General features: G+C 40.0%; 1 protein-coding gene across 1 annotated transcript; it reads right to left on the reverse strand.

Annotated features, from left to right (window-relative positions):
- Positions 1 to 289: 289 nt before the first annotated feature.
- On the reverse strand, positions 290 to 18,995 carry Gpr37 (G protein-coupled receptor 37 (endothelin receptor type B-like)). Its single transcript, XM_005402343.2, has 2 exons — positions 17,969 to 18,995; positions 290 to 1,566 (listed from the first exon to the last, which is right to left on the reverse strand). Exons 1-2 carry the CDS (start codon positions 18,977 to 18,979, stop codon positions 748 to 750), a joined length of 1,830 nt encoding a protein of 609 aa, XP_005402400.1. The 5' UTR covers positions 18,980 to 18,995; the 3' UTR covers positions 290 to 747.
- Positions 18,996 to 19,560: the final 565 nt, after the last annotated feature.

Below are 19,560 nucleotides of genomic sequence, written 5' to 3' on the forward strand. Positions count from 1 at the left end.
CTTCCTACCCTGCTATTTATTCATATTTCATAAATATTCAGATATAACTGTACATCTATGTGTGAATATTAAAAATACAGTTGTTTTAAGATACAATAGAGTTTATGAATCATGCATATAAAGTAGTACTATTAGAAAGCTTCTTTATAACATAGTTATCTCCTGCCTTAGAGGAGAACGTAATAAAACAGTAAGGCCAGCTTTAAATCGTGCGTAGAACCAGCAATTGTGTCTTTAAGGCAATTAAAAGATTTATTGAATCTTGGTTAAAAGCAGATTGACAATGACATTAAAGAATAAAGTGTAATTTATTTGGTGCTACTTTGTGAATGCGTCTAAGTACAAATCATTTCACAATATCATATACAATATAAGTTCAGTCACAATACATAAAATACCTTGCAAAACCAGATAGCTATAATCAATATACAATAACTACATTTTAAAAGAAAGAAATCTAGCAAATTAATTAGGTTAAGGTGCAGTAACTTTTTCCAAATAAAATATTAGCACCATACCAGATAAAATGATCTAAAACTATTGGCCTTCTGGTTCTTCAATAACTAAATATAAACACTTTTTTTCAGAGCACAAATATTAATTTGCAAAATCAGTTCTATAGCCGTTAATATGTATTTGTTTGCCTTTTTTTTGCATATTTTCCTTGTAAGAAAAAAGTACTAAGTAAAAATGTTCACAAGATGTGCAAATCAAACAAACAGATCCGATCAAACCGAATACTGCCTTTCAGCAATGAGTTCCAACCGAAGCAAAAGTGGACATCTCCCGGCGGATGGTGCTGAACGGGGACAGCTCCAGCTCGGTGGTGTACTCGTTGTCGTTGTCGTCGCTGGTCACCGTGGAAGACTTCTGAACGCATTCCTCACAGCAACAGCAGCAGCACTCCATGAAGGCCCGGCTGAAGGGTTTGCAGAGGCAGAAAAGCAGCACAGGCGTCACACAGGACTTAAAGAACAAAAGGAACTGGCTGATGATGTTCAGGAGGTCCATGGTCTGCTGTGAGACCCCAGTGGCCATATAGGCAGTGACAATGTTGCAAATGTTCTCAGGAATAATGCAGAATCCGTATAAAATGGTCAGGGCTACCACTGTGCAGTTCATCTGGCTCTCTAGTTGGATCTGCCGCTTGTTCCCCCGGGTGCTGGCTTTCTCTGCCTTGCGGATTTTCCTTGCAGTCACTAGCGAGCAGGTGATGGTGAAAAGTGTGGGTAAACAAAAATAACAGCCAAAGTACCACCACAGCCTTGCACTGTCGTAGGTGAGGGCTAAAACGTATATCGTGTCTGGTAAACTGGGAGAGATCTTTATGACACATCGTTCTGCCGGAGCTCGGCCACTGAATCCCAAATCCTCTTTGCTTAGCTGGCGCAGAACAACTTCCGGAAGTGCCAGCAGTAAAGCACCGACCCATATGACCGCGAGTTTGGCCGTTGTTGAAGAGCAGTTTTCGATCATCTCATAGTACATCTGTACATTGGTGGCCGCGCGGAAACGGTCTATACACAGAGCACATAAGGTGAATGTAGTGACGCCCAGAGATGCGACCTGTTGGGGACAGAGAACATATTCATCTGTATGCCCTTTTTAAGATTAAAGCACTAGATTATCAATAGAGCTGAGGGAGGGAGGCAGAGACAGTGAGAGAGACAGAGACAGGGAGAGAGACAGAAAGACACTTCCAGGAATGAGGCACAGACAGTAGATAGTTGTGCTGGTGACATCAGCTGAACCATTGTGAGCATGAACATAGAAGGGAAAAAGCTATAGTAGTTCAGGGCTGATGTGGTGAAAAAAAAATACTGAGAACTAGAAGCATCTATAAAGGTCACCTAGTCTAATATCATTTTATTACAAATAAGAACTGAGAGATTCTAAGAACTTCAGTCACCATGAAAATCCTTTTCATCAGGAGCTCAAGATAAGTGGTGAGGATGTGGAAGTATGTTCCAGTTTCATTACTGAAAAGGATGTTTTCCAGCATAGGAATCGTGATGTTCCTTACCTCACATTCAGGAAACACCAAGGACTTTATCGTCCTCAACAAGCTAGAAGGTTTGAGATGCCCCCCAATTTCACTTAAATGCAAATTAAGTACAGTATTTTAATATTATTTTCAAAGGCATACATTCATGAGGAAAAAAAGAGCAATTTACCAGATGCTAAAATCAGCAAGAAATCCCAAAAAGATTATAATCTCCTCCACTTTTCCCTTATCTCCCCTACCACTGCATGCTTTCCCTATGGGACCTGCCTGTCTTACTGAGGTTTCCAGTTAGCTGTAGGTACAAGGGTGGGATCAGGTGTTCAGGCCCCCATAGACAAGAGACAAAGCTGCAGTCAACGGTGGTATTAGGGCAGAGACCCAGTGTGGATTTGGAATTCCCCCAACAATTTACATCTTTAGAAGTGCAAAGGACATTTTAAAGAAAAGAGAGACCAGGAAGAAACTTACAATGATAGGATCTGCCTGACAGAAGTCAGGGGTGCATGGAGTGGGGAGGACTGGCAAATTATAACCGAAAGCCTAAATTGCATGGCATTAAGGCCAAAATTTACACCATCTATTTTGCTCAGAAAAACCCCAAATGGAACTTAAAATTATCCCAGCTACCTAGGAGAGGTAAATGTTAATGTTGTTTAGAAAAATATACTTTATATCCAGGCCTCAGAGAAAGCTCATAAAGCTCAAGGGAACATGAATTCACAAAATCAAAAATCTCTATACCCAGCAGACAATCAGCCACTTTGGGCCAAAGTATGCGAAAAGAAAAATGTTAGAGATATCAGATAAGTACATTCATCATAAAATAAACATGTTTACCAAACAAAGAAACATGAGATACTGAAGAAAGATTTTAAAATGTACACATAAAAAGAACCACATAAATAGAAAGATATAAAATGAGTAGATGATCGTAACCACAGGAAAATTTTGAATCCAAAAACACTTTGACACTGATTACATAGAGCATCATATCCAAAAAGCATTCTTCTCATATGCACATGCTCCAGACATCTAAATGAATCAGTAATTGAAGGTTAAGAGGCAAATATATGTTCCTATTTCTTTCACACAGAGTTTTTTTCAGGAATATAAATGCATGTTCCTAAAGTAAACCTATCATTTACCTATAAAATATTTGGTATGATGGATACATTCTAATGCAACATACAGATCAGCATGTAATTCAAGCATTCATTTGCAGAATATCAACTGTACGCCACGCACAAAGCTTGATTTGAGGATACAGACACGTATAAGGAGCAATCCCATTCCCCAGGAGATCACAGCCAGCCAGTGGGAGGAAGACTGCTCTCAAGGTCACAAGATAAACACAGAAGTCACCTGCGAGCATTAGGTTTAGTTAAATATTTTGAGAGAAATTTAAGTAATATTAGCTTAATAAATGTAGTCATTACTTATGTATTTAAACAAACACAATGAATAGGAGGTAAAAATGTTAAAGAGCTTTCAGATAAAACACGATCCTGAAAGAAAAATCCTTAGGTAGAGGTGATGTTTGAGGTATGCCGAAGAAACCAGAGTATGTGCATTCATCCCCCCCACCACCACCTGGCAGTGGGAGTATCTAAGAAATATATCAGTGGTGGCAAACCTATGGCATGCATCCTGCAACCTGCTATTTGTTATCACTGAAAGCTCTGAAAGGTGTGCCATCACCGGTCAGTCATGCCTTGGCAAAAAGGCAAAGAAACAATGAGTATAACGTTAGTATCTAATTTTTTAGGACTTCATAAGATCATGTTAACAAAAGGAATACCATTTGCCATCCAATTTTAGTACTGAAAACATTTGTTGTTTATCAACTGCCTTCAAGCTGTTACTGTCCTCAGAACTATGGCAACTTGCCTTGTGAATTCTAAGAGTTGCAGTGTCAAATTTTCACTCCTCTTCTTGCGTAGTATGTATCACACTAGATCTACTAGTTTTAGTATAAAAAATACGGACATTACAGCTATGCATGGACAGTTCCACAACATTAACGTAGACTGTTTCAAAATGAGACACACTAATTACACAAAAAAAATAAACGAAGAAAAATATGATTAAAGGTTCCTGTCCTCCAAGAATTAATTCTTCAGGAAAACTTCCATAAACATCAGTATAAGAAAAATAAAAGCCACTTCTACATTCTCCTTTTGAAAATTAATGTTTCAAATTAAGAAGCTGATCATAGTGATGGAAACTTATTTCATACTTATACTGAAGACCCAAAACAATTCTAAAGTTGAGGTCCACCTTGTGCAGTTGTCTTCTGACTATATATTTCTAATGTCAGTAGTTGTGACAGTGGCAAAATCTGCGAAGGGCCTGTCTTTCATTACCCAAAGGTCTACATCAAACATTGTTCTGTGGAAATATACTTTTCTGCAGTGCTAAGGATCAATCCTAGTGGTGCCTAAGTTATCCAGGCAGTATATGTTTGTCATTTGTATTTAAGTTTTTCAGATGCTTTGATTCATTTCTTCCAAGAATGTAATAAAAAAATTCTCAAACTAGTAAATGTATGCAAATCTTCAGCAAGTCTTTCACATGGTTTTTGTTAAGGCAAATCTCTGTGCACTGGCCTCTATCACTGTATAATATGAGTCAGTCCACAAACATGAAGTTTATGAATAACATTCTTATTAAAAGGAAAGTTCAGTAACAAAAATCCTGGAGACTCCCAGAACAGGCAGTCTGTTAGAGGTTCCGCAGATATAATTGCTGGTAATTTTCTATCATCATGTACACAGAACACACAACACTCAAAGGATATAACATCTTCTCTACTAATCTCCTTAATTATAATTATAGAGATTTTCAAAACTCTGGACCAATTATTATTAGTGGTAGCAGTTGCAACCCTACCTCAAAGTCACTTACAGAGCCTTTCATGCAGGCCAATGCATGTGGGTGGATATACATAAAGATGGAAGCGTTAGATTGCTAGCTCCTTAGCTCTCCGAAGCTGTCCTCAACATCCACTCTTCATTAGAAGATGCTCCTTGCTTTGAAAAACAAACCATTACCTTGGTTCCCTACATTCCCTCTACCTCACAAGGAAACAAAAGCCAGGGCAAATTTTAAGCAACTTCTGTATGTTACAACTTTTCCCTGAAGAGTTTTTAAACTATATTTTATTTGAAAATGTTCGGTTCTTCAGACATAGTCCCAAAAGCTTCAGAATCAAGTCAGACTCTCAGACACATTTGATCTGCAGTCTCCTTGACAAGCCATGGAAGAGGGCAGGGAGGGGGTGCCTTCCCAGTTTGCATATGCAAAATTCAATAAGATCTTTTACCCATCCTCTTGTCTTCCAGTTGTGTCTCTATGATAGCATCCTGTGCAGTGAGGACCTAACTAAAACAGACTGCACAATCCAGAAAGGTCACAAGCACCGCAGAGATAATCTTTGAAGGAACCAGTAAGGACAGTAGAGCTACCCCAAATGCAGAGAGTGCCTGCCACCCAGATGCCAAGCCGAGTCATCAAATCCGCCCTGTGGCCATTGCCTACTTCAGATATTTTCTGTAAATGCACTTAGGCATTAAATTTTATACTGAGAAAGAGTAAAAAGTGTGCAAAGGCCTTGGTCCATACTTTCCCAAACTATGTTAGAAGTCTTTAACCTGTACCATACTTTAGATACACACCTCAGAAATTAATTGATAAAAATCTGTCTGGATAAAGGATGCTGGTCTAGTTTCTGCTTACCTAAATACAAAATCTGCCCATGTAATTGAGATCCTAAATGTTAGAATAACATGAAAAGATTTCATCGCAATTTTTAAATATACTTGTTTATGTAAAGTTTAATAAATTCTACCAAGATGAATGGTGCAATTATATACAATTATCAAACTGTATCGTGAATGCTGGATCTTTTGCATTTAATGACCATATCTGATTGCTACAATTCGATATCGCTGTGAAATGCTCCTGGAAAGAAAGCTATTAAGCTTTGGCTTAGACGAGTTAGCTCTTTGAAGCAACATCCTGAGGTGGAATGAGTAAGATGCAAATGCTTATGAATTAAATTGCAACGGGAGGAATAATTAACATCAATAAAAGCAGAACTGTAAATATTTTTAATAGAATGACTATTAATTTTGAGAATTTCAAGAAGAAGAAAGCTGGAGGCAGACAATGTTAACCATTTGAGAAAAATATTGAGCATTTTGAGGAGATTGGCATCAAAATTCAGCAATGGCAAGGGAATCAGGATAAACAGCTCTAAGCTTTCTTTCAAACAACAATGTTCTGCTGTCCATTGTATCCCAAAGCAAGAACAATGCAGCCCCTTCAGCTCCTGCTCAGCAGACAACCAGAGCAGTGAAGCCTCAGGCAGCTGCAACCTCCTACAGCACAGCGCTGCTCCAAGGCTCGGGCGGGGCACAGTGAAAACAGAAGCCTGAGAATGTACACCGGCAAGTGGCAGTCTCAGGGCCATGTGCAGGATTAAGTGTCACTCTTCTTGATCACCGCAGCACTGCTACTGTTCCCATATCAGTAGCCTTATGGCTTTATTCCTTTGTGCTCAGTGGTAAAGAGGGCTGTATTAGCTCAATGCTATATAAGTGTACATGTGCATAGTGTTCTGAGAAACCTATAAAATATGTCATGTTAACAGGGAGCACTAGTGCACACCTGAAATCACAGCACTCCAGAGAATGAGGCGGGAGGGTGGCGAGTTTAAGGACAACTGCAGGTGTGCAGAAAGACCCTGTCTCAGAAGGGAGACAAAACAAAACAAAAACCAAACATCCTACATGGTTACTTCTAGAAACTACCATGAATAAGGTGTGAGTTTTGTTCTCAAAACAAAAAATATTCTCTACTTGCTGCCATGCAGCCAGCATGTCAGTTGAAATAGGCTGCCTCACCGCAGCCTCTTTGATAGACCAAGCTGTACAATGGCCAGTGTGCTTGCTGTGACTCCTGGAGCTGGGTTCACCCATGAACGCTTGGAGACTATAGTTCAAAATTATGGTTTATCAAGATGGGGAGACAAACATAAGTTCAAAAACTTCCTTGGAGGGCCGGGCGTGATGGTGCACCCCTGTAATCCCAGCACTCGGGAGGCTGAGGCAGGAAGATCGTCGTGAGTTCAAGGCCAGCCTGGGCTACAAAGTGAGCTCAAGGCCAGCCTGAACTGCTTAGGGAGACCCTGCCTCAAAAAGACAATAAAAAAAGAACTCCTTGGAAAATTACTACAAGTGTCTAACTAGCTGCGCAAGCGGGTCAAATGATGTAACTTCCATTTTATACACTTGTATTTCAAAGGGTATGATCTAATTCATTGCAAATATCATCTATTTTCTATTTAGTCTATTAGGCTAGGATGAATTTAGGATTTGGCATCTTGAATTATATATTAACAACCCAAGACACCAGAGATTTGTACTTTAAGACATGCACTTAAATCTGTGCGACGCTAGGATGGTTCACAAAAGCAGGAGAATTTGAAGATCTGCAAGAATGTGACTCTTCATATGCTTTTTTCTGTTCCTGACATTCATAGCAGCCCTTACAAAGTTGTAAAACATTTGTCCCTGTGTAGGAAAAAACAGCCCTGAAAAGAAGATGATTAGCTTCATATATTACTGTAGTCATTTATAGGCTCATTTAATGTTTCAATGAGTTACTTAAATTTTCTCTTGCATGCTAATGCACTTTAGAGATAAAGCTAATACTTTTGCAATGTTTGCTAATTTGGAGATTTATAAAGTATTGGAGAATGAATGTTAAGTGCTTAAATCATACATAGTTCCATAATTTTCCATACTTTAAATATTTTACTAAATCAAACTAGATTCAATTTTGAAATAATCTTAAAAGGTTTATTCCTAATCACAGTCCAGATACAAGTGACTTAAATTAATGACTATATTCCATTGACATTCAATACTGTGACAGTGAGTTCTCATGTTCCTTTTTCCTCTGTTTCCTTAATAAGGAGCAAGGTAGTATTTCCTTCTTTCTTGTGTATCCCAAGAAGACCAATCACTGGAGAGGGAAAATAGAAAGCTAATAGTTAAATTGGAAAATACAGTAGATGTTTTGAGAATAGCTTCTAGAGTTACTTTCTAAATTTTGTTATAAAAAAAAAAACCTAACAAAGAGTACTAGTCTGATCATGATCATGAAGCAGCAGAGATAGCCACCTGCATGGAAATGTTAAGTTCTTCAGCTAGTTCCTCATCACCACTGGCAAGATCATAGAAATCAACCCAGTACTTATGAGATCCACTTAAGATAGTAATTTTATAATGCCTTTGGAAAATTAATCCACCTATCAAGGTTCTGACAACAGGGACTTTGGGGAAAGACTCAAGGTGAAGCTATTAATCTATAATCAGAAAAAAAATTACTGCCTTTTCCATGCAAGTTAGGTTAATGGTTTCCTTTGTTTCTGTTAAAAATAAAACAAACAAGGCCGGGCATGGTGGCACACAGCTGTAATCCTAGCACTTGGTAGGCTGAGGCAGGAGGATCCTTATGAGTTTGAGGCCAGCCTGGGCTACAAAGTGAGCTCAAGGCCATCCTGAACTGCATAGTGAGATCCTGTCTCAAAAAGACAATAAATAAATAAATAAATAAACAAACAAACAAACAAACTTATAAGGCTAAATATTTAGTAATTAATATAGAAGACATAATTTATAAATTAAGATATAACTGTATTTCCACTTTCCTACTCTGCAAGTGTCTAATTCAGTGCAAATATCGCGCCTTGGGGAAAACTGGGTAAATGGATTGGCTTGTACTACATCATATCCTTTTTCATTCCAAGTGAGTGAAAAAAGAACATAACCTGTGTCTTAGCTATTGTTCCAGTTCTCAGGAGCTTGCAGCAGAAAGCGAATGAAGAAACAATTAAGAATGATAGTAAACTGTGAAACAGACCACACATCACCTGAAGTGCAATACAACTTTTATAAAAGAGATAAAATGAACCTTCTGCTACAAATCAGTGACAACAGTGATGAAAAGAAAAAAAACTGACAGACTGCTAAGCAAAATTGTGCTCTTGTGAAATTGAATCGCCATGTTTACGTATGGTGAAATGACGGGCATACACTAATTTTTATAAAATAAAGGAATTTCTAAACAAGGTCATGACAACTGCACTCTCACTTCTATTTCACATCAAAAATGTTTAATGCAACAATTTATGTGTTGTTCTTTGTTTACAAGTAACCCTCCCTCAGAAACAAGGGTGTTATTGTTAAGAGAACCCATTCATTCAGGCCATGAATGATAATCTATTGTAAGTCAGTGGTTATAGGACCAACAACCAATCAGGGGAAACACAGGATGAGCAAAAATAGTTTCCTCCGAAACTCTAAGCGGTTTGAGCCTGCACGTCTCTGGCTTCCGTTTCCATTCTCTATAACCCTCTTCCTTGCAGCACTCCAGGGCAATTTCCCCACGAAAATGGTACTGCTTTGAGCACCACTGGGGAAAGCATGTTTATCAGACTGCTGTGAATAGGATGACCTTTAGCAAAAGGTCTTCCATTCAGAGAGCAAGCAGATGACATGGCAGTGACACACGTCAAACCACGTTTCCAAACCCAAAACAGAGTAGGTTTTACAATCATGCACAGATACTTTACAACCATGCACACATCTCTGTGATGAAATGAAGCTCTTCACGGCCAACCTTCCACAAAGAGACAGCTTTTCACTTAATCGGACACTTCTACATATCATAAATATTCATTTATGTCTATTACATGAAAAAAAGATTTTAAAGCCAATATTTCAAAGGCAATTGTAATTATCAATTGTAATTACTGCCTCATTTTCACCTTTTCTTTTACCTAAGCTTAATAACATGCACATACTCATTTAAACAGCAATTAAGTCTATTTTAAGCTACTATATCAGCCCAAAACTTGTCTTGATTTCATAATTTCTTTTCCACTCTATAGTTCCAATTTAAACTAAGGTTTCCTAATAAATACGATTTTAGCAGCAAAATAAATTGCTTATATAGTTAAGAATGTTCATTTAAATATAACTTGCCTAACATTATAATTCAACTACGAATTGGTCATGTCCATTATACAAAATGCAAATAAGCAAGATTAGCATCATTTGTCCAAAAAATAAGCTATCAAGTGGAATCAAACAGTCTGAACAATTTTTTTTATTCCACACATATTTTCAGTAATTGGAAATTTATCTCAAAATGAAATATTCCCTTTAAAATCATAGTCTGTTTTTCAATCCTTGCATTAATACAATGACTGTAATTAATCATCATGTGACCTGGTATTTCAATTGTATACTTGGGGGTTCTATTAGTATGAAAAAGGAGTAACAAATTTTCCCCTAATTAACTTTGTTATTAATAGAATTGATTTGTATGACAATGTGCCCAAACTAAGAACAAAATTTTCTGTAGTTGGGTAATTATGATTTGAAAGATAGAGAAAATCATAATTTCTCAGAAGAAATTTCTCAGTCCACCATTAGTGGCAAAAGTCCACCATTAGTGGCAGTACACTGATATAGAAGGGCACTTCCTTCATTCAATCCTCTTATCATAAAAGTCAAATATTTTGGGCCAGGGAAATAGTTCAATAGGCACAAGGCTAACTGGAAAGCACAAGGTCCTGAGTTCGATTCCTAGTTAAAAAAAAATCAAATATGTCTAAATCTCACAACTCAATGTGAGTTAATGCACAGATGGTTTTGCTCTAAGAGAGGAATTTAAACAAAGGAGAAGGCAGTAGAAGTAGGGGAAGGGACAATGAAGGGGAACAGTACTAAAAGCCTATTCTGTGAAAGAGTGACAACCCAAGGGGCCTATTTTGCTAGCGATGATCCTGAGTAGAGTCATAAACCTACTGAGAATGACTCATTCCAGGAATGGATCAAATTAATGACCTTGGCTTCATAAATGCTATGAACCCTCTATGTGTGAAGACAGTGAGAGTTATCACCAATTCACATACTCCAAGTACTTAGTCTCAGGAAAAAGCCCAGCACTGAGAGTATATTCTGTTTTATGGAAATCTTATGGAAAATGTCTGTACCTACTTTGTAACTAGAAAGACACCCTTATTTTAGGTTGCAGTACTCTCGTTCTCCACTCTACTCAGAAGTTTTAGATGATATCATCTCTTCTGGCACAAAGCATGCTATTTTAATTCAGATTTAAGAGCTGGCCTTGGTGACAAGGTTGGGTTAATTATGGGACCTTGGCAGTTCTTGGGAGATGAAATGACAGGAGCGTCCTGGAGGATAGCAGCACAGGTGCAGCTCCAGAGACAAACCTCAGTGCCCAGCGGTCTGTCTCTCGCCCCCGTCAGTCTCCATCTCAGACACAGATCTGTGTGACTCCAGTGGAACACTGTTACACCTAGTTGCGGGATGTAAGAATGTCATCAAAGACGCAAGAATTCCATGAGGTGCATGCTGCGCTAGCTTGAAGAGCAGTCGACCCTCACCCACTAAGCCACGGGCAGACTCACAGGCCCAGACCTGTTTTACTTTTGCAAACATATTTGCTTCCTCTTCTCTGTGGATGGATGTTTTCTTTACATAACCAGACACGCTGGAAGCAGTCAAGAGCTCAGGTTAAATTGCCATTCTGAGTGTAAGCTTGAGAGATGAATACAACTCTTGGTAGTGTCCACTCATTTCTGACATTCGATAGTAGCACCTAAGGCCTCTCCCTGGTCAGCCCTCCTCCCTAGCTTCTTCCAGGTCAAATTAAATACTATGTATGCTGAGATTTTTAGAAAAATAAAAAAATTTAATTTAATGTACTATCATTACATTGCTAACTATGTTAAGGAAAATTTGAAATATGATTTATTTAATGTCTTTATGGCTGATAATGATTAATAACTGCAAAGCAGAGATTATTATTTAGGCATTGACACAAACTTGTTATTTTAAAAGTAATTTCTATGTCTTACCAGCTAATTACCTTGTCAATTGTTATTACAGCCTACGTCAGGACAGGTAAAGAAAATATGCAAACAAATACTAATATATTTTCATTCCTGTAATTTTCCATCATGGTTCAAGGTTCTATAGGCATTTATACAGACTAGTAGTAGTAAGAATATAATTTGCAAGAATTATAAGGAGAAGTTGGGCGTGCTGGTGCACACCTGTAATCTCAGTACTCAGGAGGATGAGGCAGGAGGATTGTCACAAGTTCAAGGCCAGCCTGGGCTACACAGAAAGACCCTGTCTCAAACCAACCAACCAACCAACAAAGAATTATAAGGAGCATAGTGTTCACTTCAATTTTTCCATTCTTGGTAATAACTGTGTATAATTGTGAGCTGACCCATCCTAGGGCCATTCCTGAAGTTGCATAATGCTCTGCTCCAACCTCCCTTGTAGTATTTGTTATGCTGTAGAACTTCACTTTACCTTTCCATAACCTTAGTGACAGAACTTATCTATGACAGTTATCTTTGGAAACTTTTGACTCCTACCCTCCCATCTCTTCATGCCCACTCCTCACACAGTGCCTATCTCAGAAGAAAAGCTTAACAAATGTGATGAGTGAATAGATGGTGACTCAATGCCCGCATGATGATGTATATGAAAAAATTATAGAGCATAATAAATTATTTACACAGTTCCTTTGGCAGCTATGGGGTGCTACTGCTTCACATATAATCCTTAAAAGCTAAGTGTCGGTGTTAGATAATGTGTCTAAAAGGGAAGTAAACAAAATAGACACTCTTGTTTATACTTCGCAGCTGAGCTGGAGAAAAGGAAATGTCCTTATTACAATCAACAGGCAACTTTTTAAAGTTTGAGTATCAGAACTTTTAGTTTTTATGTAAGATCCAAATAGAAACTTTTGTTTCCTGCCAGAATCATCAGCTAAGTATTTTCACTTGCATGAAATGTAGAAAATGATTACAAAGGGATTAATGAGAAGTCATAAAGTCTTTGTTAAGCACCATTCTCACATATTGAGTCCATTTTCCCAAAGAATATTAGTAGCTTTCAAATTGCCCATGAACCTGCATATTTCCAATTAAAAGTCCATCAGAATATCTAGTGGCTAATCCACCACTCAAGTAAGTTTAGCGTCTTCTATGATAAATGTGCTATTACTTGAATGTGGGGATTCTAGGGACATCTGCGTCAGAGCTCATAGCTATACGATGACACCTCCGACACTGTTCAGCCTCCATCACCATCCTGTCTCACCCAGTGTTACTGCAACCTAAGGCGATGAAAGAAGCATTCGTTTCACAAAGTTTAAAACAAGTATTTCTAAAGCAATTGGAGAAGTTGGCTTTTGCCATCAGAAAGCATTCTAGATTTGTCACATATTATACTTGCAGCAGAGATGTGTTCCCTTTACTTACCCTTCATCCTCACACAGGAATCTTATCCCCATGAAACAAAAATACAGATAGATCTGTGATTGTCTTAGCTCTAAGTAAAGGCTCTGTCCTACCATATAGGTGTAAATTCTTTAAAGAGGTACCTAAATCATTCAAAGCCCCCAATTAACATCCAAAGACAGAGATAGAAATATTTGGAAGTGGGTCTGGATCATGTGATATACTGACTCTGAATGGCTTCTATCCATCAAGTAATAAGCAAAGAGCTATTCCAGTTGGCATATTCAATGCTTGAGTTACTTAGCTTTAAACATTTGTTAAATCTTTAAGTAAATGATGTGGTAGGGAACTACTTCACCATTTGCCTTCTGCAATCCACACTCAGGACTCTGTATCCACTACAAACACACACACACACACACACACACACATCACATCACATCATTGCATCACATGCAACTATTTTTTAAAGCGCTATTTCTTCTGGTGCCTTTTTGATAAACTATTTTGAAATGCTATGTCCTTGATGGTGGCCTCCATCCATCCAAATTCTTTCCTCTCCCCACTTTTCTTCCTATTATATTTGCCCTTGGTCATTATGAGACTTATCAAAAAGATGTCATAATCCTAGAAGAGAAAGGGAGAACTTATCTACTACAACAGTTCTCAAAACATTGCTCATCAAGTCACATTAAGATCTTTTGATAGATGCTGGAAGCTAGATGCTGTCCTCGTGCCCTACGCCAGTAAGATGTAATCAATAAAATAACTGAATGGAAAATGTAGAGTCTGTAGTTTCTGCTTAAAAAACTCCTACTTTTCTATACAAACCCAATTCTCCTCAGATTATGATAGCATCCAAGCTGAAAAAGGCAAAAAGCAATGGAAAGAAGGAGGAAGAAAGGGAAGAAGGAGAGAAAATGACAAAAGAAAAGAGGGGAGAGAAAGTGGGACACAAGAAAAATTGTGCATACAGTTTTAAACAAAGAAAAATTTAACAGTAAAATTATTCTGAAAAGTGTCAACTACATCTCTGCAAAAATGATAAAGTTTTATAAATCACTATGAGTAAGGCTAAACTTTTAAAAAGAAGAACAATCAATGAATGAAATAAACACAAAGTGAAGAAAAGGAAACATTCAGAAACATGAAAAAGTCTGAATACTAAATGGTTTTCAGCCATCCTGAGCTCAAGGACAAAAGCATTAGAGGCGGGGATTTGGGAGAACAACAAGTATAAAGCGATTGTAACAGCTCACTAATCTACACACTGCATGATTCAAAGAACATGATATCCAACCTCTATAATTTATTTGATGATTAAAATAATCATGTTTGACATCTTAAAATGTATAGCTGTCTCATGTTATTGCAATTTAAAAAATTAATCAGCTACCATCTGTTGAATTTACTGTGTTTATGGGAACTAAGGTGAAACTTAAGAATAGAAAAAGTCACAAATTTCGTCAGACAGCAAATGGTGTCAACTGGCCTTTCAGGTTCAGTGCCTGCTGAAGAGGTTCAATGCCCACTGAGTAGCAAAAATCCTTTTTCTGTTTAGTAGATATAGAAACATTTTTTAAAAATGCTAAGGAGCAGAAAGGAAAACAAAAAAACACTCCCTAGATCCAACTTTTGCCTCATAGGTATTTGTCTGGTAAGAAAAATATCAACAAGAAGCATTTAGGTTAAGTGTCTGCTTGACACTGTTTAACTATGTGCTCAGGATGGTTCCTTCTCTTCTCTGAGTTTCCTTATTAAAATGAGTGGGCTTCATTAGAATGCTGTCTGTTTCTAATTTAACATGGTAATTGAAAACTCACAGAAACAGATACTATGGTTCTCCACCCAGAATGCTCCCTCCCGAAGTCATTTAGGGATGAGGCATTGCTTCTTCCTTCACCTGTGGAGTGGTTAAAGTTCTTAAAAGCATCCCACTCTAGGAACTGACCTTGGTCAAAGAGATCCACCTACCTCATGATTACACCCCATTCCTGGGAGGAACTTGTATCCACTGAGTAGTTCAGTGAGAAACCTAAAGGCTAGGCCCCCTTAGCTCAGCCAGGACATCTCTACATGGTCACCTAAGCCCTACAGTTCCTCATGGAGTCAACTGAGGTCTCTGTAGCAACTGCAGCAGAGTTTAACTTCAGCCTCGGTCTGATCCTATTTCCTTTGGAAATTCCTTCGGGATTCCCCAACAGGTTGTAAGCCACAAAATGCCCCAATAAATTTCATGCCCAATAAATCTCCATCTCAGAGTCTGTTTCTTTAGGAAACTGCCATGGGACAGGCAATAAATCTCTGTTACTTCCGTGAAAAAAGCAGTGTATCGAGAGGTAGAAATGCTTCATTTTGAAATTTGGACTGTTGTTCTCAGTAATGAGGAATTATAAATCTGATACTCTTTCTAATAATTATTATATTTGTAGAAATGCTAAATATTATAAAATTATTTGTAAGGAATAAAAGGTAGGGACCTAGAAATACTACATGTTAAGATTGTCATTCACTCTTCTAACGGTAAAAAGTATGTATTATTCAAAATGTATACCATAATTTTTCCAAAAAAAGGACTGAATTTTTCTAACTCTTTGCTTCTCTACAAAAAATAAAGTCTAAAACCAGTAACTGACAGAGGGCTATAAAAATGGGAGAAAACTAAGCAAAACAATACACAGAGATTTTAGTAATAATAAAAGTGGTAAAAACAAAATAGTCTTAAGAACCAGAAAATTAAGTTAAGCACAAATAGAAAAAAGTACCAAATATTTTTTAAAACCCTCAGAATTAGGGAGAAAGAAAATTAAAACAAACCAGAATAAATGCCACTGCTCGACACTTTTAGGTCTCATACAGCTAAATTAAGGTTTTATATTTTTTCCTGAATTTGATAGTTTTTTTTTCATTGAAAGTTTCTTTCAAGAACTTTGGTAATTCTTTTTATTCTTTCCCCAGTTTCTTTCTTCTGTCCACATCTCTACTGTTTTCCCCTAACATGTAAATAAATGTGCACCTGCCCAGTACTAATACTTTCTAGTGAGATAAGCCACTAGAAAGCCATTTCTTTCTTATTGGAGTGTTTCCCCTGCTCACTTTAGAGTTTACAGAATCCCTCCTGCATAGGTCCATTTTTCTGCATTATTCAAATGAACTATCAGAGAAATCCTACACTGAAATTGACCTTGAGAAGACAATTAGCGGACAGATACGTATTCACTAACATATATTCAATCACCTCCTCCCAACTTCAGAAATGAACTTGTCTCCAAACAAAAGTAGATGTCTCAGAGATACTTCAACCTTGGCAACCATGGCATCATAGATCCTGGTAAAGTAGCAACAGCTGACTTAGTAGCTATGGAATCATTCTGCATCTGATCCCTGTCAGGATAACAGAAGGTCTTATTTATAGTCTCCTGCTTTGGTCCTTCCAAATAGGTACTGTTTTCTGTTTACTTATCCTCTAGCTTTGGGCCCTGGAACAATGTTGAACATAGTGTCACTGGCCCTGGTGCCAGGCAGGATCAGGGACTCTGGAATATTTACAGTTTCCTTTCTTATGCTTCCATAAAAGAAATGGACAGTCTGAATGAAGAAAATCAAGGGCCAGCTGGCTAAAAACACAACTGGCAGCAAGACACTTGGGCCTCTTCCAAGAGCTGGTGTTTAAAGAGAGGCCATTTAAAGAGCAAACTCCAACTATCACAATAACTACTCAGAACACTAGCCGTAAGAAAAGGCAGTAAAACCTTAGTAAAAACAATTTTCATTTCCACAGTTTGGAATCTGTTACACGCCTCCTTCGTCATAAAGAATTTACTAGTCTTGGAGTAAATCCCTTCAAACAGCTAATCCTCTACACGTACAAGTGACAAATATATACTGCAGACTGAAAATGTTAAACAGATTTCATGTCATGGTGCCCAAAGTCTTATTTTTTGCTTACATTCATTCATACAAAATAATAAAATTGTTAAGAAATTATGAAGGAAAAAAAGAAAAGAAATGATCTAAGAGTTTAGATGAAATAACCTGGAAGCCAGCCAAACACTTAAGCTAATTTGAGAGGTTACTAATATATTAGAAGGCCAACTGACAAAGAAAGATTTTCTTTTTCTCAAATTGTTACTCTAACTTTCCAATTAAGAAAAAATGTAATCATTTTCCTGGAGAAGGGGTAGATCACAGTGAAGCATTAGAAATCTAGTAGATAAATGCTTATTTTTTTCTTGCTAGGTTCTGATATGGGCCACCATGGTCCAGCCATTATTTAATCCTGGAATCTCTGTTGAGTGCCAAATCAAGAAATATACACAGCACCACATTCAGAGAGATAAATCTATAATCCAAACCGTTGCGTACATCATGAGATCATCATTTTCTTTTTCACATCCCAGGACCAGATGAATTTGAAAGTGATTTAGCAAGGCTGCCTCTTTTTTACATAGACACATAAATGCACAGAAGATTAGAAAGAAATGAACGAGGGGCCCAGAGAAAAAGCCAAGGGTCTCAGCAAGGAAGGTGGTCCACGCAAGTCCTTTGATGCCATAATCCTGGAAATGGATAAAGGCAGTGACCTAAGACCCCCTAGAAGGCATTACCTCGATATAGGGGATGATCTTGCAGGAAAAGTCCTCCAGCAGCCACTTCTTGGTCAGTTCGTGGAAGATGACAAGTGGAAGGCAGAAGAAGATGATGAGAAAGTCCCAGAAGGCCAGGTTGGCCAGGAGGGAGTTGGAGATGCTCCGCATGTAGTAGTTGTGACACACGATGCACATCACCGCCAGGTTGCCGATGATGCCCGTCCCGAAGATCACCACTGATAAACACATGACTGCGTAGGCTCCATAGGACTCCTGGGTCAGCGGGTAGAAGGGGTTCTTCAGTCTCGCGCGCCGGTTAGTGCTGTTCCCCCGGCGTGGACCCCCTAGCTCGTGGACATCTTCGCCCGAGGACCCATTCTGGGGTAGCGCCCTGCCCGGGGGTGCAAGTGTCCGCCCTTCATGCCCTGCGGGGGCACGGACCGACTCGGGTGGGGGCTTGTGGTGGGAGCCCCTGAGTTTCCCGGCTCTCTTAGGCCAGTAAAAAGGATCGCTGGCTCCGGGTTCCTGTTTCACGTTCTGCTCCTGACTATGCCAGGAAATGCTAGCGCCTCTGGAACTCCTCTCGTCCTCCCCTGAGGTCTGGAGGAGGAGTTGGAGGGCCTTGGGGTCCCCTCTCTCTAACTCGCCAGGGTGCTCCCGACCCCGGGCACTTCTCCTCCTCCCGGCGCCAGGTGGAGGTCCCGCGGGACCAGCCGCCGACGCCTCCGCCCCTGCCGCACCTGGGTCTCCGCCCGCGGCCGCCACGAGGTCCCGGGAGGGCGCTGCGCGCACCGCCGCCCCCGGCCGCGCCCAGGGCTCCCGGACGCCGAGAACGTCTCGTGCAGAACTTCCCGGTCCCCAAGCATCCCGGTGGCGGAGCTGAATCAGAGCGGGAGAACAGCTCTCCCCGGGACAAGTTTTGTTTCTGGGAGCAGGAGCAAAGCCGATTGCGGAAGAGACAGAGATTTTGAGCAGCAGCAACAGCAGCAGCCGCGACGCGCGAGCCAGGAGCGCGCCCCGGCCCCTCATGGTGGGCGAGGGCGCACCCGCAGCCTCGCTGGGCTGGGAACCTGCTCCTGCTCCTAACTTGCTGCTGTTAGACACATGTCATCGCCGGTGCCGGGATGGGGAGATGGGGACGGTCTCGGGGTCACACCCACCCTACCAGCCTGCCTCCTTTGGCGTCCTGTGCATTTCCCAGTCACATCCAGTCCAAGCTCTGTGCGCGCACAGGGTAGGCGAGGGAACGGCTGCTCCGGCTGGCTGACCTTGAAAAGTTGCAACCGACACCTGCTTGCTGATTAATGTTGCGACCGGGCGAGATCCGGCCGGAGCCCCCGCTGCTGCCCGGCTTCGGGCGGCGGCTGCCTTCTCCGGCGCAGTTGCGCTGCCTACTTACATCCCCTGGGCGCTGCTCACCCAGGGCCGAGCCGCGCGGAGAACGCGAGCAGCCCCCGCCCCGCCGCAGGAAACAGGTTGCCGTCGGACGCCGGGAGGTCCCGTCCCGCCCGAGCCCGGCGGCCCCCAGGCTCGGATGCCCAGCGGCCGGGTTCGGACCCGCGAGCCTGCCGAAGTTGCTCGTCCGCCAGCTCAGAGACGCCGGGCTCGGG

The sequence above is a fragment of the Chinchilla lanigera genome, unplaced genomic scaffold (assembly GCF_000276665.1).
Source record: "Chinchilla lanigera isolate Chin_1 unplaced genomic scaffold, ChiLan1.0 scaffold00078, whole genome shotgun sequence".
Lineage (NCBI taxonomy): Eukaryota > Metazoa > Chordata > Mammalia > Rodentia > Chinchillidae > Chinchilla > Chinchilla lanigera.

Coding starts and splice junctions, on each gene's coding strand:
- Gpr37 (XM_005402343.2), bottom strand. CDS start 18,979: ATGAGGGGCCGGGGCGCGCTCCTGGCTCGCGCGTCGCGGCTGCTGCTG. Junction 1,567..17,968: donor AGATCATCCCCTATATCGAG/GTAATGCCTTCT, acceptor TGTCCCCAACAG/GTCGCATCTCTGGGCGTCAC.